Source organism: Notothenia rossii, assembly GCF_949606895.1.
Source record: "Notothenia rossii genome assembly, chromosome: 5".
Classification (NCBI taxonomy): domain Eukaryota; kingdom Metazoa; phylum Chordata; class Actinopteri; order Perciformes; family Nototheniidae; genus Notothenia; species Notothenia rossii.
Window position 1 is genome coordinate 5,187,178 of NC_136903.1, and position 26,630 is coordinate 5,213,807.

The window sequence follows — 26,630 nt, forward strand, 5'->3', positions numbered from 1 at the left end:
CATTTGTTGATAAGAGTATTAAAAACTTGAAAAATATCCCTCTAAGGTACATTTAGAACAGATAAAAAATGTGCGATTAATCACGATTAACTATGGACAATCATGCGATTAATCAGCCCTAATTTTAACATTCTGGTAAAGTGCATTTAAGTGATGACCCTGATTATTGCTACTATCTCTGCTTTTATGGATGTGTTCTTATTTATGCACTGCAGTGAGAGAAGCCAACTGAATTTCGTTACACTGATGTGTGATGACAATAAAGATATTCTATTCTAACGTATTACATGTAACGGCATAAGGTCATCAGGATACAAAATAGGCAAAAGTGTTCCCTTACAGAAGCAAAAACAATCGGATAACAGGTATATTTATTTAAAACAGGGATCATTAACAGGAAAGCAATGATACAAAACATTTAGAAATAAAGAACAATACATTATATCATCCTATATCTGTATATGGAAACTTGGAGCCCTCAATCCACAATGAAATGGTTCATCAACAGTCAGTGGTAAAAGTATAAATCAGAAAACCAGTATGACAAAAACATTAAACGTATTGTCCACTTATGTTGATAAAGATAGAGTTCGTTTAAGTCTTATATGAATTTTGGGCAACAATGTTGATCCAGTCAGGCAGATTTTTCTCATGTGTGAACTGTCATAAGACGTATTCCTTGTCCTCTCCATCAGCTTCTGTGTGTTCAGCTGAGCTGCTGATTGGAGGCTCTGCCTGTCTGTTATCCTCAGTTTGAATTTCATTAAGCTTTGAGGACTGACAACCAACACACTTGTGTTTATTGAATCTCATTGGCCATTTAAATCTTTTGTCACAAACATTGCAGCTGTATATTTCCTCTCCTGTGTGGATTCTCATGTGTTCCTTTAAACTTCCACTCCGTGAAAAAGCTTTCTTACAGACTGAACAGCTAAAGGGTTTCTCTCCTGTGTGGACTCTCATGTGTCGTTTTAAACTCCTACTCTGGGAAAAAGGTTTCTTACAGACTGAACAGCTAAAATGTTTCTCTCCTGTGTGGATTCTCATGTGTAGCTTTAACTCTATATTCTGCAAAAACTTTTTCTTACAGACTGAGCAGCTGTGTGGTTTCTCTTTTGTGTGGATTCTCATGTGTTGTTTTAAATGTCCACTCCGTGAAAAAGCTTTCTTACAGACTGAACAGCTAAAGGGTTTCTGTCCTGTGTGGATTCTCATGTGTTGTTTTAAATGTCCACTCCGTGAAAAAGCTTTCTTACAGACTGAACAGCTAAAGGGTTTCTCTCCTGTGTGGACTCTCATGTGTCTCTTTAAATGTCCACTCTGTGAAAAAGCTTTCTTACATACTGAGCAGCAGAATGGTTTCTTTTCAGCACTGCGTCGTGGATCACTGACGGATTCATGTCTATTTTTCAGTGAGTTTGAGCCTGATGCAGGTTCTCTGGTCTCCTTCCAATCAGCACTGTCTTCAGTGTCAGGTTCAGAAGAGTCTTCAGGGTCGTCCTCAGTCTTTGGTTTTAAACTGCTCTCTGGATCTGAGTTCCAGGCTGGTTCTGGTCCTCGACAGTCATCTCCATCAGCTTCTGTTTCCATGTTTTCAGTTTGTCTTTGATGAGGCTGAGAGGACTGAGGTTTCTCTTTATCATCTTCACTCTTCACAGGGTCAGGAGTGAAAGTGGACTTGGAGATATCAGCCTCCTCCAGCTCCCGAAGCTGCTCTCCCTCCTGATTGATCCTGAGTTCCTCCTGTTCCTGCTTAATGTGTGGGGGGGGCTCTGGGTCCTTCTGGTCCAGACTGGTGCTCCACTCCTGCTGGTCAGGGACAACCTCTTCTTTAACAACCACCAGCTGCTGGGCGTCTGCAGGAAACAGGAAACACACAGTCATAAAAAAAAAAGTCTTAGCATTTAAAAATCTAATCACTATTAAAACGGGAGACATTTTTCAGCCCTAATAGTGCCTTTGTTTTTATACTTTAATATTATCTTTCTTAGTCCCACCTATTGTGTATTTTTGTTAGCTCAATTCACCTTACGTAGCCCAGCCCCATTCCACTTCCAGTTAAAAATGAAAAGGGGTTATTTCTTCTGGTTTAGCACTAGCTGCAATGTAAACAAAGAATTGTATTTGGTATCGTTCACAGCTACACTACGCCTATAAAATGGTAATACTAAAAATATATTGTAGGGCCATACCTATACAAAACATGACTGTGAAGTGTTTTGCTTAAAATACCAAACAGATCACCCATTGTAGCCATGCCTCATACCCCTCTATTCCAGCCCTGCTCCAAAAAGGCTGATTCTGTGACCGTAGCTTTTAATGGAACAGCTGCTGCTAGCCACGCCCCTTTGTAGTGTCATGCAGCTCTCTCCTGCTAAGAGAGTTTTCTAACGGGAGAAACTCAGCTAAACGCTGTCGTGATTAAATGCCATATTATGTTCCAAACCACTTCAAGCATTATTTCTGAAACAGAAGGAGCTCAAACCTTTCTCTCTTGCAGAGTTTACCACAAGGACATTACGTTACACATATTCTCTCCAGTAGCCTAAAGCGTTAGCTCTGAGTGTTAGCATGCTTGCTAATGTAAATACAGACCATATTACTCCCACAACACGCAGCACATTGTTTCTGATACAGCACATAGCTTGACATGTTCTTTCTTAATTGTTAACTGTTGGAACAGTGCCATTATATGCAGGGCTCGACAGTAACGGTTGCCAGGTTGCCAGGTTGCCATTGGCAACCATTCGGAAAAAATGTCAACCACTTCTTGGCCTTTGGTTGCCATCAGTGGCAACCAGTTTTTAACATAAAGAAATAAGGACAGCAAACAGCAAAATGTGCACCCCAAAATAGATAAATGTTAATTATTTGTTGTATAGAGTGATATTTAATTATTGTTGTGACCAGTCGGAACCTGATACTTAAGTTGCACGTGCATTGGTGTGATTACGGAGCCAGAAAGCGATGCACGTTTAATCGCATTCGCGGTGTGCTGTGTGTTTGTTTTACAAAAAATGGCGAAGCAAATTAAGTTGTTTGAATGTGGGGTAAAAAGTTCAGCCAACCCGTCAACATCTCAAACGAATGTTCAAAGTGATTCAACTGATAAAGCGCAAGATGAACCCGAATGAAAATCAAAGAGGAAATGTGTAAAGTCTTGGGAGGCAAAATATATATGTACATTCTGCTCCGTTGTCCATTCACTTCCGGTAAAAGTTCCTTCAAAATAATAGTCCCGATCTCAAAATAAAAGTGATAAACTAAACTTTACCATAGGAAAATATTGGCATACAAATATAATCACTTCTAGGTAACACATTTTAAATATAGTTACACATATTAATAAATAATTTACAGCATTAATAATTAATATCTAATTCTTAACTGTGAATGGTTTTCATTTATTTAACATTAGAAATGTCTTAGTCTCGCCAATCCAAGACTTCGATGCTGAAGGGCCAGTGGATCTATGGTGGGGGTCAGCACAAAGTTCAAGAAAACCCAAATTTGAAAGGGAGACAACGGATGACCAAGAAACTAGTGACTTGCTCAATTCATTTTTGAGGTGCAGCTGCACTACTGGTATTTTGTATACCAGCAATTGAGGGTGGACAAGTTTACTACCACTTTAGTTTCAAATAATTGTGCTAATTACTTATAGAGTGGCGAAGTCACACCCATCTACTTCCGGTCCATGGGACCTTATTTCGGAAAAATTATGTATTGAAGTCAATGGAGAGAGAAAACGTATCTTTCGATCCCGTTTGAATTGTGCCACGAAAATTCATTTCATGTCAAAAAAGTCACCGTTTTTCGTAAAACTGTTGAAATATAAGACTATGAAAAATACGCAACTAGAAAGACTACAAATCCCAGAGTTGCGTAAGTCATGTCATAACTGAGGTCACAATTGTTTTCCTCCACCAAATAAGAGATAGCTAAAATAAGATAACTTTAACAAGATGCCTGTGTGCTTAGTACCAGGTTGTTATCATACCAGCAATGGGTCTTGCTCGTTCTTTCGCTTCCCGTCTGATGAAAGGACCAGGAATGGCTGGATCAAGTTAGCTACCTAGCTAGTAGCAAGCACGTTAGTTAGCATTACAGCCTTAGCCTTGTCATTTTTATTAGCCTTAACATGAAGTGACATTAAGTAACCCATAATGTTAAACAGTACGAGTAGTAGTCATATTTCGTGAACCCTTTGAAGAGTAATGTCACACCGGTGTGATCATTCTATAATACACCATTTAAACCCGGGGGAGAAATGCTAACGCTAACGCTACATTAGCATTGGCGATCTTTTGTACTTCATGCTATCTGCACAAATGGTTGACATTAAACATTAAAAAGATCAGGCAGTTCAGAGAGAATCAAAAGGAAACATTTATTATTTTATGAATTAAATATTTTCTACATTTATTTTGTATATTACTTTTTGGTCAATATAATTGCATGATAATTCATTTATTAATCCCTTATATGTAATGTATTCACTTGTCTTTAAATCAAAGAAATTATTTTTCAGCTTAAAAAAAAGAGTTGAAAGTGTTAATAAAATGAGAGCATTTTGGGCGGGCCTTAGACTGCTGCAGCGCTCACATGAACCAACACAGAACATAAGTGGGGGGGGACAGAAACATGGAGAAAGGTACCAAACTCTTACATGGACATTTGTAACCTGTTCCAAGCGTTGAGATTGACAAGAAATATTTTAAATGCTACTCTGTAAAGGGAATAGGCCTACTACTGTTAAAATAACCTTATTTGTTTAAAATAAAAGTGCGCAAAAAACTAATTTTTAATTCATTATTGAATTAATCGCAGACAATCCTTTGATTAATCATGATTCAAATGTTTAATCGTTGCCCAGCAATAATAAATAGTCTTAAGTGTTACCAAAGACTCTAGCGTGTTACCAAAGAGTTTAAAGCAGGGGTGTCCAAACTTTTTTCACAGAGGGCCACATACAGAAAAATATATGAAGGGCTGGGCCACTCATAAAGGTGAGGTATATCGCCTCGTTAGCAAAATGTAGGTAAATTAGGCTTAATACATTAATATGCTTTAAGAAAAAAACAGCCTACATCACAGCTCTCTATCGGGTTTCATTTATCGTGTTGGCAGCTCATCCCTTAAAAACAGAAGCCTCAGAGTGATTATAATAACATGAAATATGAAGGGTCTATTTCAAGCTTGTTGTGTAAATAAGTTATTAGGCTTCTTTTCATCAACTAAGATTTGTTAGAACATTTTATCAACATGAGTTGACTGAATTTATTTTAAAAGTGAGTTTATTAACACATGAATACACTGTGTGTAATATGGTTGTACATTTAAGAAGTACAATATGAGAAAAGCACATTTCATTTGTGGGCCATATTTCCCAAATACTTTTTGAATTAGCTGAGCCGGGCCGTAGTTTGGACACTCCTGGTTTAAAGTGTAAATGAAGAGTAAAGGGAACAGACCTGCTCTGAGTATCCGAAGCTGAGGCTGTAACACAGCGTCCAGTAGTTTCTGGAGTCTCTTGTTCTCCTCTTTGGAACGAGACAGCTTCTCCTCGTACTCTGCTATCGTTTTTTCAAACAGAGCAAATATCTCTTCAGCAGCAGCAGTGAGTCGCTGCTTCTTCAACGACAGCAGCATTTGGACTTTACTCATGTTTACTAGATCACCTTTTCCTGCAAACTCCGTTAAACACACTGTTTCTTTCTCTCCATCAAATTCTCAATCTGACTACTGTTGCCAGTGTTTCCAGCTAGCATGCTAAGCTAGCTCCTATAGTCCGAGGTAAACGCTCCAGAAAAAAGAGCACGCAGTTCATTCGGAGGTTTATCCAAACACACAGATGATGGATCAGTAGTGCTGGAGCTCACAAACGCTTTCTCAGGAACACAGAGAGAGAGAACCGTAGACGAGACGCCACCTGGACCCAGTGTGACTACCCGAACTGAATTCCTGCCCGATCTTCTTCTCTCGTTTTTGCAAACAATTTAAAAGGTGCATACCATAGCTATAAACACTAGATGACTCATCGCGCTGCGGGCCAATGGAGACCGACGTTGCCACATGGCCGCCATCTTGCTACAGGCAGTGCTCTCATTCATTATGGTTTACTATTTAAATAACCATAGCTTGCTCAATTTTCAACCAATTTTCAAACGGTTTGGATTTTTTTTATAAACATCAAAGATGTAGTTATGATACTGCATACTTATAATCATGGACTTTCTTATGAAAATAAAATTAAGCAGATAAAGCAATAGCTATACACACACACAAGGTATTTATATTAAATATTTGCCGGTGTATATATTTCCATTGATTTTATTATATTGTTAATATTTAAAATAAATTATAAAATTAAAATATATTTATATTTTATATATAAAAATCGGTCTCATGTTACCACTCTGTAAGCCAAGAGTTGTTAATTTAGCAATGCCTTAGCTTGAACAACAGGGACACAACTAATGACAATAGCATATGGTGGTATATTATTTAGATATTCACACCTTTATCAGAAGAACCAAACCAACATAAAATGAGCTCAGAGACAGTATAGGTCCTGGCCAGTTCTGTCTCATTTATCACAATTATTTTGACATGAGTTCTTCATATCGTCCTAGTTTTGTATTTAGTTTCTAGATTTGTAAACAAATCCAGAACCTTTGAAATACGTTACCACTTCACAGCACGGTGCGCTGAGTTCTTGTATAGTCGAAAAAAGCCCAAGAATAATATAAACTGTACCCTGTGTCCTTTTGTGTCCTTCTGTAGTCCATTTACTGTTGTTTGTCTTGCCTTACCCCGGCTGATATCTCACTAAATCCACTGTTTTAATTGTTCCCTATATGGCCCCTATGCCCTGTAAGGTGTCCTTGGGTGTTATGAAAGGCGCCCCCCCAAAATAAATGTATTATTATTATTATTATTATTAAGAAGAACAACTTGGTGTGGAGGGGATGTAGGAAGCAGGGGCAAGTGGGGAGAGATGGGGCTTCAAGGTTCAAGGTTATTTTGTTTTAAATGTGTCTTGGAGATAAGGACCAGCTGCACACAATAAAATACAGTATAACACAAAACCAATAAGACACACGGTGACACATGGCACACCAACAATCAATCATCGTCCAGCCTCAGTGTAGGAGCCATTTTATGGGTGTTGTTGGTGTGTCAGTTTATTTAAGTTATACGTATAGTGCAATATTATTTTTGAACACTTGATGGCGGGGTTTAGCTGCACCGGGTGTATATAAAGAGGTCATAGGTCACAGGAGAGGGAGGAGGACAACATCCACCGTAAGGCGAAGACCAGACCGGACGTGGCTCGGGGAAGTGAAGTCGGAGACGCGTGACAGAAAGCTCAGAGAGAATCGGAAAACTCGGATACATACAGAAACGGTAGCATTGGACTGTTATTTTTGGGCGGATTTGCATAAACTGTACATTGAGTGTTTCATCATGTCAACCAGCTCAGATGGTAGCCAAAGAGACGATATGGAATGGATGATATCTAAAGCTGCGAGGAAGAAAAGATCTTTGAAAGAAAGAGATAGTTCAGTAAGAGCTAGAAGTTGGTCGGATTGGTCGGGTGAAGCAGACAAGACTAATCAAAGCAAAAAATCAAAAATCAGTCAAAGTGTCAGCCAAGCAATGTTGGATAAAGAACTAGAACACGAGTGGAAAGTTGTAATATAATTCAATCAGGATGGTGGGCATTACCACCCGATTAAACTTACCAAAGCGATTGGAAAAATTAAATTAGCTAAATTCATGAACAACAAGCGGGTTTTGATACATGCCAATAACAAACAGCAGCAGGAAAAGATTCTGGGAATGAACTCACTGAATGGGGAGAAAATGAAGGCGCATGTCCCAGGAGAAATGGTAAAACTGAGAGGAGTAATTTCAGGATTACCATTGGACATGTCAGTGGAAGATATTAAAAGTGAATTAAAAGGAGGTAAAGTAGTGGAAGTCACAAGGCTTAAAAGCAAACGGGATGGCACATTCAAAGAAACATTATCAGTTCTCATTCAGTTTGAGAGAACATTACCTAAGGCAGTACAAATGGGATATTTGAACTTCATTGTTAGGGAGTATATTCCCAAACCTCTCAGGTGTTACGCATGTCAACGAATGGGGCACACAGCGCAGCAGTGTAAAGGGCAGCTAAGGTGGGAGGACAACATGAGTATGGAAAATGTGAAAAGGATGCAAAGGTTAAATGTTGTAACTGCGGAGGAGATCACAGTGCTGCGTTTGGAGGATGTGAAGTGCAGAGAGAGGCCAGAGAGGTGCAGAGGGTTAAAATTACAAACAAAGTTTCATACGCAGAAGCAATAAAGAAAGTAAGGGGAACAATAACAACCAATAAGACCCCTGGTGGAATGGAGCAGAGCATTACAATACAAAATGGCAGGAACACACCAAAAAGTAATCTTCAAATCCAACCCCACAGCGCCACCTAGAGTAAAGAGGATGATGATGTTCTAGGAGTGAAAAAGGTGAATTTTATGGTATTCATATGCCATACTGTAAATGTTGCATTACAGTTAAAAAAGAAAAGTGATAGAATCAAAGCCATTGTTGAGGCAGCTGGAAAATTCCTAGACATGAAAGATATTAAAGCAGATCAGATACATGCAATGTTAGCTATACATGGACCTGGGGGGAAATGAAAATCAGGATGAAGGTTGGATCCTTAATCATGGTTCTGCACATATTACAGTGGAACGCAAGAAGCCTCATAGCTAATGGTCAAGAATTCAAGAAATATATATATATGAGCTAGAGGTGGTCCCTGAGGTAATATGTGTGCAAGAAACCTGGTTACGACCTCAATTAGACTTTGTCATTCCAGGATTTAGCTGTATAAGGCATGATAGAGCTAATAGTCAAAATGGTGGAGGGTGTGCCACGTTTCTCAAAGATGGTGTGGTATATAGGGAGGTGCAATCTCCTGATGATATAGAGTGTATTATAGTGGAAATTTGCAACCCTAGGAAACAAGATAACATTAGGATAATCAATTTATAAAACCCATGTAAAAATCTAACCACTGATATATTTAAAGAAATAGCAGGCAATAAACTTAGGAAGGAAGTTTGGTGTGGTGATTTCAATGCACACAACAGTCTATGGGGCAGCAACCATACAGATAGTAACGGAAATATAGTGGAAGAAATGCTGGAGGAAAGAACACTAGTATGCCTTAATGATGGACATGGCACAAGAGGAGATGTTCACAGGGGGAAAGTCTCATGCCTGGATCTGACATTAGTGTCAAACTGTTTGGTGCATACATGCGAATGGTTTGTTTTGAATAGCTCCACTGTAGGAAGTGACCATTATCCAGTGCTTACTAAAATGAATACTAATGTATATATGCAGGAAGGAGGTGTAATAACCAGGTGGTGCTTTGCTAAAGCTGATTGGGGGAAATTTAGGATATGGTGTGAGGAGTCGGTACACCTGCTAACATCAGAGGGAAGCATAGAGGTCATTACAAGCCAAATAACGCAACATATACTGAATGCAGCAGAGAACAGTATACCCAAAACAACAATCAAGGGTAGGAAGAAAGTGGTGCCATGGTGGAATGATGAATGCAGCAGGGCTATTAAAGAGCGAAATAATCCATTTAGAGAATTAAAGAAAAACATGACGCAAAATAATGTTATAGAGTTTCAAAGGAAAAGGGCAGCTGCTCGAAGGACAATAAAATATACAAAAAAGAGAACATGGAGAGAATTTTGTTCTACCATTGGCAGAGGAGTTAAATTGGGTGATGTCTGGTCCATGTTTGAGCGGATGAGTGGGAAAAGGAAATCCATTAAAATTCCAGCCTTGGTGGATGGGGAGAGGCTGGCAGTGACAGATAAAGAGAAGGCAGATATGTTAGGAAGGACACTTGCAGCAGTACATAGTGGGGAACATCTCAGTGATATTCATAGGCAGCAAAAACAGCAGTTACTAGCAGAGAATGAAAACGTGAAGGAGAAGAGACAGGATAATAGGTCGGCTCTGGACGTGGAATTTACAATGTCAGAACTCAAAATAGCCTTACAAGGTACAGGATATACAGCCCCAGGACAAGACCAGCTATGCTATGCTATGTTTAGACAATTACCTATGGAAACTATGAAAATGGTGTTGAGTCTTTTCAATAAAATCTGGAGAGAAGGAGATATGCCAAGTGTGTGGAAAACAGCAATCGTGCTACCATTCAATAAGCCAGGGAAAGATACAGCTAACCCTAGTAACTACAGACCAATAGCTCTTACATCACACCTATGTAAATGGATGGAAAATATCATTGTCCGTAGGCTCTCACATGTACTGGAACAGAAAGGGCTGCTGAGTAGTTTTCAGAGCGGATTTCGTAAAGGGCGTTCCACAATAGATGCGCTAGTAAGAGTGAGTAACGATGTGGAAAAAACATTGAAAATGAAAGAGATAATGGAAATAGTGTACTTTGACATTGAAAAGGCGTATGACTCTATGTGGAGGGAGGGGTTACTGATCAAATTGGGTAGAATGGGTATTGGAGGGAGAATGTATAATTGGGTAAGGGCCTTTTTAACAGACAGGACATTTAGAGTACAGGTTGGAGCAGATATTTCCAACTATTTTGAAATAGAAAATGGTATTCCCCAAGGGAGTGCAGTCAGTCCAATATTATTTAACATCATGATTAATGATATATTTACATGCTTAGACACCTGCCTACAATCGGCTCTGTACGCAGATGATGGGGCTATTTGGATGAGGGGAAGAAATGCCCCATACGTAATGGAGAATATAGCTAGAGCGATTACAAAAGTGGAGAGGTGGTCATATAACTGGGGATTCAAAATGTCCGAAAGCAAGTCATGCTACATGGTATTTACAAACAAACACAAGATTGATGGCCAACAGCTAACACTATATGATCGTCCAATGACAAAGGTGAATGAGTTCAAATACCTAGGACTGTGGTTTGATAGCAAATACACATGGAAAATGCATATTAATCAAGTGGAAACAAAATGCAAAAAAGTATTAAATTTATTGCGAGCTGTAGCTGGATGCAACTGGGGCGCAGATAAACAAGCATTAATAGACATTTACAGATCAATTACGAGGTCCACAATAGACTATGGTTGTATAGTATATGGAGCAGCAGCAAAAACATCGCTTTTAAAAATTGATAGAATACAATATAAAGCATTGCGGCTGTGTATTGGAGCAATAAAGTCATCCCCTATCAATGCAGTTCTGATAGAAGCAGGAGAGACACCGCTGGAGATCAGAAGAGAGAAACTTGCTCTGTCGTACTGGGTCAGGCTACAGGGAAGTGGAGAACAAAATATTCCAAACAGAATATTACAGGATTGCTGGGAATATGCAAAATTACAGGGACGTGAGTTTGGCTGGACGAGTAAGGAAAGAACGAGGGCATATGGAGTGGAGAATATCACGTTTGCCAAAGCAACCCCATTTAGCAGTGTTCCCCCATGGCTGTTCCCAGAAGCTAACATAGATATGGATATCATAGAAAGGAAAAAAGAGTGGCAAATAAATGAAGTGGGAATTAAAACAAGTATGTATCTGAACGAAAAGTACTACAATTACCTACACATTTATACAGATGGCTCTAAGAACAAGGAAGAGCGTGTTGGAGTTGGCATATACATCCCAGACTTTAAAATATCTATTTCAAAAAGAACATCTGATCAACTATCAGTGTATACAGCAGAAATGCTTGCTGTAATAATAGGATTGCAGTGGGTTGAAGAGGTCAGACCAGATAGGGTGCTTATATGTACAGATTCATTGTCCATATTACAAAGCATACAATCAACAACAACTACTAGAGAAGACATTCTCATAGAACTGAATCATAGCCTGTTAAGACTGCACAGAAGCGGCATAGATCTGCAGTTCTGCTGGGTGCCTGCACATGAGGGGGTGAAAGGGAACGAGTGTGCTGATAGATTAGCAAAAACTGCACTACAAAAGCAAATAACACTACCAGTTCAACTTGGTAAAGGAGAGGGAAAAGCTGTCATTAAGAAGAAAGGGATGGAGATCTGGCAGAAAAGGTGGGAGAAAGACCAGAAAGGCAAGGACGATCACAAAGTACAAAATACAATTACAATTAATATTCATAAAGAAAGAAACAGAAGGGAGGAAATCATGATGGCTAGACTCCGAATAAATCACACGGCTTTGAACAGTACGCTGTATATCATGGGGAAAAGTGACAGTAACAAGTGTGGGAACTGTGCAGTAAAAGAAGATGTAGAACATATATTGTTACATTGTGACATCTATAAAGCGGAAAGAGAACAATTAAAGTCTTAGAGGCAGAGAGGGAGTGGAGTGTGGTTGGTGTTTTGGGAACAAAAGGAGAGGGAGTAAAAGCTACCAGAAAGGCACTGTTTACATTTTTGAGTGAAACTGGGGTAGGAAAAATAATTTAACATTAGGTCAGGAAAGAACATAGATTTGTTTTGTTTTGTTTTATTTATTTAATGGTTTTATTAATTATTTTTTTAAAAATTTTGATTAGAACATAGGTCAATGAGTTGGAATGATGTGATGATGCATACTCATGTACAGTAGGTGGCGGTATGCACCTTTTAAGTTGTTTGCAATCCGCCAAAAGCAAGAGAAGAAGAACACTGGAGGCTCTGAGTGAACAGACGCCTCTCGCTATTTGCTATTTGCGCTTCGTTCTGGGGGTTAACTTGTGTGGACCGTGTTATTGTGATTAGATATGCTTAGATTAGTTTGATAAGATATGCTTAGATTAGTTTAGTATTGTTTGACTGTTGTCCTAGCTGTGTTTTCTTACAGCCTTCCTTTGCTAGTTGTACCACTTTTACAGTGAGGTTTTGTTTCCTTCTTTATTAAGTGTGTGAGTATTTAGTTTCCCTGTATGCGTTTAGACTCCCTTTTTAGAGTCCTCCCTTAGTTTGGTTGCCCATTTAAACTTGCGCCCTTGTGGCCTCTATTGTTTGTTATTTAAACCGGTGTTTGTGGCAATTTGTTTGTTTCAGGCTGCTTGCCTGCCATTTTGTTCACCTGTTGTGCATTAAAACAACTTATAACTTTTACCAATCCCATTCTGGTTGTGTTGCTTCCCTTTGATTCCCCTAGCTCAGAGGGGAACGTAATAGACTGTAAATGTATTATTTCATTATTCATTCACTTGTTTTGTATTGGCATTTCTGGTTTCAGGTGTACATTTGAAACTTCTCATTAAAATAAATGGTGATTTTTCATTTAAATTCTGAGGAAAACACATTTAGTTTTAGTGGTGATGCTTAAATACATGTGTCATTTAAGCAGTTCTGTAAAGGTGTGCTACTACCAGGTGTTTCCCTGTGAACTGTGAGGAAGTGTCGCCCCCTAGTGGATAAACATCTACACTTACTTACATGCAGTCAAGTTTTGTGCTGAAGATAGATTCTTTATTTTACTTATCTTGAATATGTTTTTATGTATTAATTAGCCTTTCAAATAAAGTGTACTGTAGTTGCGTGCAGAAAAGACCCTTTACTATACAAAACATTGTTTATTCATTAAAAAGCAGAGCGTCTTTAAGCAACGACCTGCAGTGAACGCTTAATCTCAAAGCAGTTGATCAATATTCACATTAAACATTCAAACACCGTGTTCGTTTCTTTGGATTATGCAGCCATATATCCGCTAACAGTGTCAACGAGAAAGATGTGGAAAATCATCTTCACATTATTGAGGTTTTAATAAAGAAAATACCTTTTATTTCCTCGATTAGAGGTAATGTCCTCCTTGAGCTCTAGTCAACAAGACTAAGAGATAGATCAAATTATGCTAACACCACAAACACTCAGTATGAAGTCAGACGATATGTTTTTTGACTCGAAAACGATTATTTTGTCAGCTTCAGTTACTTAACACTTAATTAAATACAATATCAACAAATGATTGATGATGCTTTTTAATGGATTTGTTTTTTAAAACTAAATAAGCTCCAGTGGTTTGAAACACAGACACTAAAAAGCAGTATGATTTTGAGTTTATACGTAAGAGATTCTGCAGCTTTTACACATCTCCTTTCACCTCTTCTTCACACCTTTCTTCAATCTTAGGCAGTAGAATTTAAATTAAGGAACATTGTCTAAAGTACAAAAGTGTTAACAAGTGCACAAACTACAAACTACACTTCATCGAACATGTTTGAAGATTTATTATCAACACCCTTTCTCAGACTGTGCTATAAAGATCTGGTTTGATGTTTAAAAATGGCCCCATGTCCTCAGGGTTTCTTCACCACCTGTTGGAACAGAAGAAACACGTTAAAGGCGACAAACACACTTTCCTTTGCCCTGAAAACAGATGAATGAAGGGAACCCAGCGTGTGTTTTCTTACCTTTCAACATTTGTACACCGTGTTCAGTCTGCTGATGTCGTTCCTGCTCATCTGATTGGCCGTGCCAAACTCTACGTTGGCGTTGGGGATCGGCACCATGGTGGGCTTATTGTTCCCACTGAAGGCATACCTGGAAACATTAAGAGCACAGAGGCGTCATTATTATTAGCTTGTATATATATTAAACATTTAGAAACCATTGAGACTCAAATGTTCCTAAACGAGTCGGTTCAATCACCAAAACAAATCTGATCTATCTCATTATTATGACGACATATTTATTGTGCATTTTAGAAAAACGCCGATAAGGCACATTTCATATTTTGCATTTCTTTGAGAGCTTGTGACCTATTTTAATCCTGGTTTCACTCTTATCAATGTTATGCGTTTAAATATTATCTATCATTATTATTTGCCAACTGTTTATTAATTCTGTTGCTATAATAACTTAATTTAGCTGCTTTATTAAGAAAAATAATAAAAGAAGAGATGGGTTGGACTATTCAAAGTGTTTTCAGCTTTTTTGTCAGAATTATATTTTTTTCTCAGAATTAGAACAATTTCAATTTTTCTCGGAATTCTTACTTTTTTACAGAATTATCTTTTTTTTACTGATAAATTTGACTTTTTTTCATAATGTTCATTTTTCCTCCTAATTAGATTATTTTCTCAGATTTTAACTTTTTTCTCAGAATTCTAACTTTTTTGCAGATTTTGACTTTTTTCTCAACATTTTCTCAGAATTTGACTTTTTGTCAAGACTAGATTTTTTTACTCGTAATTAGATATTTCTAAGATTTTTATTTTTTCTCAGAATTCAAATTGACCCGGAAATATATAAATTCTTAATGTTACTCACCTGTCCAGGCTACTGGACTACTTTTCAAATATAAACCTTTTTGAAACATATTTTGCTGTTTTTGGGTCCGTAGAAATATATTTGCACTTGTATGGGCTCTCCTTACTGCAATTCAAGCCTCAGTTCTGTCTACAATTCATTGTTTTGGGTGAAATGTTCCTTTGACTTATATCCATTATGTTAGTTTATAAATGAAGATGAATGCTTGGTAACCTGTGGTACTGCATGACGGAGTTGTAGTCGTATGGTGTGTTCAGGTTCAGCGTGTTTATCTTGTCGAAGGCGTACGCCCAACCTGAGAGGACGAGAATCACAACGAGGGTCAGAAAACGCAGAGAATGAAGTTCACCCCATTCCTCAGATCACTGTGAAGTTAGTTGTGTATTAGATGAGGGTAAAACATGAGAGGGGGGTTGATCAATACAGGATTTAAAGTGACATTATTTGGCTGTGATTTCAATGTATTCCCATGGAGTTGCATCCATTATGAATGCAACTAACAGTAAGTCAATTCAAGCATGATTTAATTGTCATTAGTGTTCAAATTAAACCAACACAGAGACATCAATGATGGGAAAATCAAAAAAATAATATGTTTAAGGATATTGTGTGATTATGTTTGGGGTTTCTTTAGGATAAAGATGTGGACAGTTATAGATTTTTATATTATAGAACAGGACTAGAGTAAAGGTCTGATATAATGAACACATTATCCCTTATTACACGGTTTAGTTGAATACTCGATTCTGATTGGTCAATTTGGACATGTCAGAGGTTGTTAATACTCAATAACAGACCGCTGCTCAACAAAATAATGACTGTTGCTATGGAGGATCAAGGGGGAAAAGAAAATAGACTAAAAGACTGAGCGTTGGACCTCAGATAAATAACCAGAGGAAGACAGATATGGGAGTCTTGGGAGTAACCCAGACGCTGCAGCTACAAAAAACACACCTATAAAGGTCACCTATCATGCTAAATCAACTTTTTCATGTCTTCTATAAATATGTGTCCCCGGTGATATCGGAAATGTGGGCGGGCTTTACACCCACGACTTAGACTTTTCCTCAGAGGTGGGAGAAGTACTCAGATCTGTACTTGTGTAAAAGTAGAAGTACCAGAGTGTAGGAATACTCAATACAAATCCTGCATTCAAAATGTTGCTCAAGTAAAAGTAGAAAAGTATCAGCATCAAAGTATAGTGAAAGTAGCGACAGTAAAAGTAGTCATTGTGTAGATTGGTCCATTTCAGAATAATATATATGATATGTTTTATAATGATTGTTAGTTTGAATGACTTTGTATACTGCAGGGTAGCTTGTGGATTTACTCCAGGTGGAACTAAAGTCTGATTTAACACTTTATCATTCATCCAGATCTGTAAAGTAACTAAAGGTATTCATTAAATGTAGTGGTGCAAAGTAGCAACAAATGGCACTTAAGTACAGACTGTTAAAGGTGATTTAAACCTGAGAGCAAGATGAGCTGAAAAGAGTCCAAGGAAGCTTATTTAAAAGTTAACAGAATGTAATTAAACAAATGATACGGTGATACAAATGGAATGTGAAAGAGAGGTGCGGCTCTCCGGTTCGCGTGGGGTGCTGCTGCCTGCTGTTGTTTATCGCGTGGCCGGGGTAGAGAGAGAGCGTTTTTTCCTGTCCATCATATGTTATAGTGTATAGTCCTCTCCTATTGGCCGGTCTCGACGGGGGGCGGGTCTTCCTCCCGGGTACCTTCCTCTTTGATTAATATCGCATCAAATAAGAGGATTTAGATGTTGTGTGTTTAGTGTATAACTCCACAAGCCTTTACTCCTCATATTTCTTACAAGACCCATTTTCAAACAGTCTGTTCAGAGAGGAGGACATGTTGCTGCTCTTAAACAGGGACCAAAACACAGCGTTGTGAAATATAGCTATACATCTCCAGATGTGTAAAGAGATGTCCTTTATGTATTGAGAACATATTCCTAGATATATATATTTGAAAAGCCTCTTGGATCAGCTGTAAAATGCATCGTCACAAAGTTAAACAACAAGCCTCAACAGTTCTTCCTCCACTTCCTCTTGGCAAACTGCCACTGACAGGTTGAACCACACTGTAAGAGAAGAGTTTACATTTCCCAGAAATGAAAGCTGAAGTTTGTCTGAGCGATAGTAGAGCAGCAGCCGAGACAAGTCTCTGTTTCTCTGAAGAAACACTCAACTGAATCCAGCAGCTTTTTATCAACAACACAGCAGGACTCTGCAAACACTGGTGAGTACACTACAGAGACATCACTAACTAAATATTTAGTCAAAGTTGGATTCAAATCAGAATCTGACTGTATCACATCAATTTTACCATATAAAGAATATTATACAATATGAATGTGTCAGTTAAGATAAAAACCTCAACATTTGCATTAGCAACAGCCAACAATACAATGTAAACTCTGGTTAAGTTAGGTTAGAGAGCATACAGTCAAAGCTAGCATTAGCTTATCCTTATTTTTGATATTTCCTGTATTTGAAAACATCTTTATAATTGACTCTATTAAACAAAGTAGAATCTAAATATTAGATTTGTTCTGGACTGTCCAAAGCAAGGGATCTGGTGTTGTGTTACAAGTGTTGCTAATAAAAAGGCATGACAATTACATATTTCTTATATCATGTGTACACACTGTGGTTAGTAGCCTTGAGCTTTGAACCTGTTTCTGTAGTAACTGCTGTCTGCCTTTTGAAGCTGATAACGTTTACTGTTTTTTAACAATTAGTATTAACTTCAGTGATGCTCAGCAGGAGGTCTCACTCCTCTGTTCGACAATGGCGAAATCCCCCAGCAGTATTAGAGCTTACACATTGTGTTTCTTAGAGTTTAAACTGAATGCTGCTATGATTTTCCAGATTTCATTTGAACTTGAATTTTAATTCTCACAGACAAAAAACCTAAATGTGTTTGGTTGTTTTAGTCTATGTATATCATTTCTCGCATAAAATGTTGGGGTAGTTTACATTTCTGGGTTCATAGTAGGACTCTATGAACTGGCAAATAGAGAATATGTAATTACAGTTGTGTTTTTTTCACACGTTTTGTCCCCAGAGAGACATGTCTGCTGCCAGCTGTCTGCTTACTGAAGATCAGTTTCTGTGCTCCATCTGTCTGGATGTGTTCACTGATCCAGTCGCCACACCATGTGGACACAACTTCTGTAAAGCCTGCATCTCTGAACACTGGGATAGAAATGTCCCGAGTCAGTGTCCCAACTGTAATAAGGTCTTCTTCCCAAGACCTGAACTGCTGGTCAACACTTTCATCTCTGAGATGGCTGCTCAGTTCAGACAGTCAGCTCAACAGAAAGCCAGCAGCAGCAGCTCAGAGCAACACGTTGTCAAACCGGGAGAAGTTCCCTGTGACATCTGCACTGGAACCAGACTGAAGGCCCTGAAGTCCTGCCTGGTGTGTCTGTTCTCCTACTGTGAGACTCACCTGGAGCCTCACATTACAGCTTCACGTCTGAAGAAACATCAGCTGATCGACCCTGAGGACAACCTGGAAAGCAGGATGTGTGTGAAGCACGATAAACTGCTGGAGCTGTTCTGTCAGACCGACCAGTTGTGTGTCTGCATGCTCTGCACTCTTTTAGACCACAAGACACATGATGTAGTTCCTCTGAAAGAAGGATATGAAGGAAAGAAGGCTGAGCTGGGGAAGACAGAGGCTGAAATCCAACAGATGATCCAGAAGAGACGACTGAAGATTCAGGAGATGAATGGCTCAGTGGAGCTCAGTAAGGAAGGAGCAGACAGAGAGATAGCAGATGGTGTTCAGGTCTTCACCGCTCTGAAGGGGTCTGTTGAGAGAAGCCAGGCCAAGCTCATCGACACCATCAAAGAGAAGCAGAGAGAGACAGAGGAACAGGCTGAAGGCTTCATCAAAGAGCTGGAACAGGAAGTCTCTGAGCTGAAGAAGAGAAGCTCTGAGGTGGAGCAGCTCTCACGCTCTGAAGACCAGCTCCACCTCCTCCAAAGCTTCACGTCCCTGAACGCTGCTCCACCCTCCAAGAACTGGACAGAAGTCAGGGTCCGTCCACCTTCATATGAGGGGACTGTGGTGAGAGCTGTGACTCAGCTGGAGGAGACGCTCAGGAAACAGATGAAGAAGCTGCTTGAGGTGGAGCTGAAGAGGGTCCAGCAGTCTGAGGTGGAGGTGACTCTTGATCCTGATACAGCACATCCCAATCTCATCCTGTCTGATTATGGAAAACAAGTTACACATGGTGATGTGAAAAAGAATCTCCCAAAGAACCCAGAGAGATTTGATACTTGTGCTTGTGTCTTAGCAAAGCAGAGTTTCTCTTCAGGTAGATTTTATTATGAGGTTCAGGTTAAAGGAAAGACTGGGTGGGATTTAGGAGTGGTCAGAGAGTCGATCAACAGGAAGGGACAGATCACACTGACTCCTCAGAAAGGTTACTGGATGATATGGTTGAGGAATGAAAATCAGTACAAAGCTTTTGCTGGTCCTTCAGTCCGTCTCTCTCTGAAGTCTCAGCCTGAGAAGGTGGGGGTGTTTGTGGATTATGAGGAGGGTCTGGTCTCCTTTTATGATGTTGATGCTGCAGCTCTGATTTACTCCTTCACTGGCTGCTGCTTCAAAGAGAAACTCTACCCATACTTTAGTCCCCATCTTAATGATGGTGGTAAAAACTCTGCCCCTCTGATCATCTCTCCTGTCAATCACACTGAGAAGAACAACCATCTGATTTTCTTCAGAAAGATTCACTCTCACTAAATGTAATAAATGTATTCAACTGGGGAAGTACATTGTATACATTGTTAATGTTTCAGAATCTGATCACATATGGTTCACCTTGATGAGACGCATAAAAACACATAACATACCGATGAGTATGTTCTAATGTACTCTAGTTTATTCTGCGGATTGCACTCCCTGCCGTCATGACTTGAAGTGATCAGAAAAATATTTACTCAGAAATAAACTTTGACCACTTCTTTATACGTCAGGGGGACAAGAAAAGTATTTATTGTCTCAGAATTGTGTTCAAAAAGTGTTTCATACTAGCAGACATTACTAGTGGAAGCAATGCACTCCTTTTTCATGAGTAAAATACTCTATATACTTTTTTTTTATAATTTTCAATTGAGGGGAAAATGATGGGTCTCTCTGGTGTGTTTTAAAGGGGGAGGTTCAGGATTGATAATTGAATGATAGTATATTGGTACATGTGTGTTGACAGTTACTTGGAGAATCAACAATATCTGATCATTAAACATTAGGCTACAGTGGTTTAACAAACGAGGGAAATGAAAATGTAACCTCTCAGCTGTCTGTTGTGTTATGTTAATTGTATTTCGTCCACCTCTCTGCACACTGCTTGTAAAGTTTGAACAAAGCCTCAATGGATTAAAAAAAAGGAACAAAGAATGTTATTTTTTGTGTTTTTTTAAATGTACTTACTGAAGTACAGTTTTCACTAGTTCTCAACTCAGGGAAAGTAGCTTAACAAATGTACTTGACTATTTCCATTTACTTCACTATTCACATTTGTCTGAGAGCTTTGGTTCTTCTGAAGCTTTATCAACTATTTAAAACCCTCTTGGATCAGCTGATCATAGATGTTAAGATTGCTGTATGTGTTTGTTCGAAATAAGACCATCAACTGGTTAGCTTAGCTTAGCATAAAGACTGGAAACAGAGGAAGACAAAGCCAGCCTGTCCAAAGGTAACAACATCCACCTATCAGCAGCTCTGAATCCAGTTTGTTTAATCCATACCAAATCAGAGGAGTAAAAACATCAATAAGACGTTTAACAGGGGATTATGGGTCAGGCTATTTCTTGACTGGGACCTAAACAAGTTTCCAAATTGTTTTTACATTTCAGTTTGTGTACAGAGATATATTAAGTACACTTGTATTTTTGAATTTTTGGGGAAAAGCCAGGCTCACTATTTCCCCCTTTTCCTAGTATATATGCTAAACTAAGCTAATCTAAGTGTCTGATGGCTGCAGCCTGTGTCAGTGAGAGCGGTCTGACTGGTTGGACTGCTTCTAATGATTATTATCTCATTCTTCACCTTGAACACACTCCAGCACTGCCTGTACAGGTGAGACTAACTGACTGCAAACGTCCCGTCTGACTGGGAGATAAATAAAGGGTTTATTATATCAAAATTGCATGACATATTATTGTAAAGTCTATTTTATTAATGCCCTGTTTATAAGATGGAGCTTATCATTTGAAATGTCATTATTTTTAAAGAGGTGGATGGTGAATAATATTACAATTAAAAATGTTTCACTCACATCATGACTTTGTTTTTTATTACAGTACACGTTTTCTGAAATGTTATCTTTAAATATACTAACGCATACAGAAACAGCACAGAAATATGTTCACTGGTTAAAACCAGGATCACATTCTTGTTTTATTGTCGACTTATTAGAGTCAAAGGTTTTTACAGAGGGGAGTTTTGATATGGGTTTGTACCACTACATAAATCCAGAAAACTGTCAGCAGCCTTTAAGAAACATCTATTCTCCACATGTTTTTTAGGGAAACAGATGTTATAATCCTTAACGCAATCATCAATAATCAATCTATAAATCTGGCTATTGATGATATATGAACAAACCAATCAGAGTACAGATGGGAGTGAAACTCATTTTGATAACCTTTATAAAAAAAAAAAAAAATCGTAACTAATTCATATGACCACTTTTTGTATTAGATTCAAATTGAATCTGGCATTTTTGAATGATAACATAGTAAGCAATCAAAATAGCCCAACCTTTCAAAACGGTCAACCAATGGTGACATACCTTCACCTGTTAGCGACACAATGCTTGAACAGCACGTTCTCTAATAGGGAGTTGGCTCAAGGAATAAGAGATGAAAATAAGGGCAGTGTCTGCAAGATTCAATACAACCTGTCTGCACCGAGTAAACTAAAATATGCTATGAGACAGTGAACAAATGTGCAATCTCATAGTTCGTCCCAACACACAGATATCTGTCTATGAATATCTCAGTTGTACTGTGTGAATGAGGTCAAAGGCCATGTTATATTTCAATGTGTGTTCATTGAGTTATACTGGAAGTAGTGTTTCAGGTTGTTTGTGTGCTGAATGACAAACTACTTGACTTACAAAGATTTTGTACTTGAGTAAAAGTAGAAGTACTCAGATCTAGTACTTGAGTAAAAGTAGAAGTACTCAGATCTTGTACTTGAGTAAAAGTAGAAGTACTCAGATCTAGTACTTGAGTAAAAGCAGAAGTACTCAGGTCTTGTACTTGAGTAGAAGTACTCAGATCTAGTACTTGAGTAAAAGTAGAAGTACTCAGATCTTGTGCTTGAGTAAAAGCAGAAGTACTCAGATCTTGTACTTGAGTAAAAGCAGAAGTACTCAAGTCTTGTACTTGAGTAGAAGTACTCAGATCTAGTACTTGAGTAGAAGTACTCAGATCTAGTACTTGAGTAAAAGCAGAAGTACTCAGGTCTTGTACTTGAGTAGAAGTACTCAGATCTAGTACTTGAGTAAAAGCAGAAGTACTCAGGTCTTGTACTTGAGTAAAAGTAGAAGTACTCAGATCTTGTACTTGAGTAAAAACAGAAGTACTCAGGTCTTGTACTTGAGTAAAAGTAGAAGTACTCAGATCTTGTTCTTGAGTAAAAGTAGAAGTACTCAGGTCTTGTACTTGAGTAAAAGTAGAAGTACCAGAGTGTAGGAATACTCTGTTACAGTAAAAGTCCTGCATTCAAAATGTTCCTCAAGTAAAAGTAAAAAGTATTAGCATCAAAATATAGTTAAAGACTTCCGGTTGGGCGAACATGTGAGGGCTGCGTTGTCTCGTTCTCCCACAACTTTACTTTCTAACTTTCATTTAAAACCACCAAATTTGAGTTAAACCCGTATCGTGTGAACATAATTTGGACTATAAATTAGAACAATCCGATGTGATGCTGAAACCTGCGTTGAAAACGGAGACGAAACAGGCGAAGCAGGCAAAAAAGACAGAAACTGCTGTCTCAACTGCTAGTGAAGTTGCTGTCCCGGACATGGCTAGCATAATTCAACCCGTATGTTTTGCCTGCAGCACGTCTTTCTGTCCGTTCGGGTCTTGGAAGACCGGAAGCTGTGGGGTTCATAAAAATATATTTTTACTCAATATCAAGCCACGGTTATTGTTTTTATTTTAAATCGTATAATGTCGGACTTTTTTTGTCATCTGTGAGGAAAATAAATGGGGCTCAGGGCCTCAGAATACTGAACTCTGTATTTTTTTAAATCTTTTTTTCCTTCTAATTTGTTATTCTTTTCAAAATAACACACAATTATCCTTGTTTTTATTTATTTGTTTAATTCCATAATCTCTGGCTTTTTTGGCGTCCGTCAGGAACTGAATTTCAAAAGAAAAATAACCGGAAACAGAAGTAGGCATTTCAAGCGATTACCCAAGATCCTCAGCTATGGTTTAACCAGGGGTGTCAAAGTCAAGGCCCGCGGGCCAGATCCGGCCCGCGAATGAATTATCTTGGCCCCCGGGATGATATTTGATTAGTATTAGAACCGGCCCGCAGGCCACAGCCGCCTGCTTGTGTTTTGCACGCACCAAGACTACATTTCCCACAATGCAACGGTAGCCCGCGAACTCACTGCAGCGCCGCAAGTGGGCCTCGGCTTCGTTAGTCATCAGCATTCAGGGCAGATGTCAACTTTCAGCAACCCCGCTCCCCAATAATGGCTAAACGGAAGGTGGACGGTGAGAACAGGGGTTTAAAGCCAGGTGGGAGGCAGAGTACATGTTCACGGAGGTAAAAGGCAAAGCTGTGTGTCTTCTGTGTGGAGAAAGTGTGGCCGTAATGAAAGAATATAATCTAAGAAGGCACCATGAAACGTCTAAGAAACACAAAGACAAAGACAAGAATATGGACATGGAACAAAGGCTACAGAAGGTGGAAGAATTAAAACGAGGTCTTAAGTCCCGGCAGGCTCTGTTCACAAAAGCCAAATCACAAAGCGAGGCTGCTGTCAAGGCTAGTTTTATTGTGGCAGAAGAAGTTGCAAAATCAGCCCGGCCCTTTACAGAGGGAGAGTTTATCAAAAACTGTATGCTTAAAGTTTGTGACACGGTGTGCCCAGACAAAAGGCAGCTATTTTCAAACGTGAGCCTGAGCAGAAACACCGTTGCTGAACGTGTAGACCAGCTTTCCACCAATCTAAAAGAACAGCTTGTGGAAAAGGGAAAATATTTCATCGCATATTCACTTGCTGCGGATGAGAGCACCGACACAAGTGACATTGCCCAGCTGTCAATTTTCATTCGTGGAGTTGACTCCAGCCTGGGCATAACAGAAGAGTTTTTGGCATTACGTCCTATGCATGGCACAACTACAGGACAAGATCTGTATGAAGAGGTATCCAGATGTGTAAATGAGATGGGGCTGCCTTGGGGAAAACTCGTGGGATTGACAACAGACGGAGCACCCGCGATGTGTGGACATAGGAGTGGATTGGTGGCAAGAATACGTGAGAGGATGCGGGACGAAAACGTCACAGGTGAGCTGACAGCTTATCACTGCGTAATACACCAGGAGTCGTTATGTGGCAAAGCCTTGAAAATGGATCATGTAATGAGCATCATAACGCGTGCAGTTAACTTCATTAGGGCCAAAGGTTTAAATCACCGCCAGTTCAAGGCATTTCTGGGCGAGTTAGATACAGAGTATGGTGACTTGCCCTATCACACGGCTGTGCGATGGCTAAGCCAAGGAAAAGTGCTGCAAAGATGTTTCGAGCTGCATGAGGAGATCTGTCTGTTCATGGAAAGCAAAGGGAAAGACACAACAGAGCTCCGAGATGAAACATTTATGTGTGAAATGGCGTTTCTGTGCGACATCACAAGCCATCTGAATGCGATGAACCTGCAGCTGCAGGGACGGGGGCGTGTCATCTCTGATATGTACAGTACAGTGAAGGCGTTTAAAACCAAGCTGATCCTGTGGGAGACACAGATGCGGAAAGAAAACTTGAGCCACTTTCCCAGCTGCCAGACAATGAAAGAGAAGCTCTCTACCGCTGTGTTCCCGAGTGCACAGTTTGCTGATAAACTCAACATACTTGCCGCCGACTTCCGACGCCGATTTGCTGACTTTGAAGCTCAAAAAAGCAGGTTTGAACTGCTCGCCAATCTTTTTGGAGTTGACGTGGAAAGCGCACCAACAAACCTGCAAATGGAGTTGATTGAGCTCCAGTGCAATGACACACTGAGGGAAAAATATGAGAGAGTGGGTGCTGCTGAGTTTGCACGTTTCATCCCCGACACATTGCCTCAGCTGCGCATCCAAGCTGCTCAGACGCTCTCTATGTTTGGCAGCACATACCTGTGTGAACAAATGTTCTCTTTGATGAAGCTAAACAAAACATCACACAGGAGCCGTCTTACTGATACACACCTTGAGTCAATCCTGAGGATTTCCTCAGCTCAGAGCCTGACCCCGAACATTGATGAACTTGTACAAAAGATGGGACACCACCAAGTATCAGGCTCAGCCTCAGACAAGTGAGCATCACAGAGCATTAACTTATTTTTAGTTTTTAATTCAGTTACATTTTTATTTATTTTTATTTTTTGTTTCTACAAGACATGATTTTTCTTTGAAAGAAGTATTGTTTTGTCTGTGTGCCATAGATTTTTGTATTTTATTTATTTATATTTATTTTTCAGTTAATGGATTGCAGATAAGAGCCATGAGAAAGAATACAACTGATTTTATTTTTATTTTTTTATTTTCTCATTTTACTATTTGAAAGCATGGGAGCAGCACAATATTGCATTTTCAGTTTATAATGCATGCAATTTCATTTATGCATTGATCTCGATATTAAGGAGCATATTTTATTTTTGAAGGACATTAACTTTTTTGCTGTTTGCCTGTTGAAAATGTTTTCCCTTTAAATAAATGACAGAGCCATAAGAAAATATTGCTTCATTCATTTAATCATTAAATAATATACGATGCACTGTGTTAGGTCTTGGTTCAATAGGTTATGTGCAATCATTTTAATATGTTTTAATAAAAATTGAACCAGTCCGGCCCTCGGCTTGTAGCAAATTTGTTTTTTTGGCCCTCTGATGCATTTGACTTTGACACCCCTGGTTTAAGCTCACTGTTTGGATGTTTTAGCCGCAATGCATTTTGGGATTTGGTGTTTATATGATATGAAATCGGAAAAACACTTACATTTTTTTTAATAATACTTAATTCCGAGTGTTCTTGCTTTTCTCTTTGAAAGTCATCACATAACGGCATTGTAATACACGGTTCGGCTGCATTACATATTACAGATCTGCC

At 39.0% G+C, this 26,630-nt stretch overlaps 3 protein-coding genes and 1 long non-coding RNA gene across 5 annotated transcripts in view; 1 reads left to right on the forward strand and 3 right to left on the reverse strand.

The window, feature by feature from the left end:
- The window catches only part of LOC307038433 (E3 ubiquitin-protein ligase TRIM21-like), a 76,862-nt gene that overhangs the window by 29,540 nt on the left and 20,692 nt on the right, over window positions 1-26,630 (reverse strand). The gene's annotated exons all lie outside the window — the stretch shown is intronic.
- LOC307038460 (uncharacterized protein) lies at window positions 355-6,095 on the reverse strand. Its single transcript, XM_079679859.1, has 2 exons — window positions 5,475-6,095; window positions 355-1,856 (listed from the first exon to the last, which is right to left on the reverse strand). The coding sequence occupies exons 1-2, from the start codon at window positions 5,665-5,667 to the stop codon at window positions 664-666; spliced, it is 1,386 nt and encodes a 461-aa protein (XP_079535985.1). The 5' UTR covers window positions 5,668-6,095; the 3' UTR covers window positions 355-663.
- LOC307038473 lies at window positions 13,624-15,623 on the reverse strand. The gene is made up of 3 exons (XR_013808001.1): window positions 15,483-15,623; window positions 14,411-14,540; window positions 13,624-14,314 (listed from the first exon to the last, which is right to left on the reverse strand). It is a non-coding gene; the product is annotated as an uncharacterized lncRNA (long non-coding RNA).
- Window positions 17,366-20,699, forward strand: LOC307038435 (E3 ubiquitin-protein ligase TRIM21-like). The gene is made up of 2 exons (XM_079679826.1): window positions 17,366-17,525; window positions 18,354-20,699. Exon 2 carries the CDS (start codon window positions 18,360-18,362, stop codon window positions 20,043-20,045), a length of 1,686 nt encoding a protein of 561 aa, XP_079535952.1. The 5' UTR covers window positions 17,366-17,525; window positions 18,354-18,359; the 3' UTR covers window positions 20,046-20,699.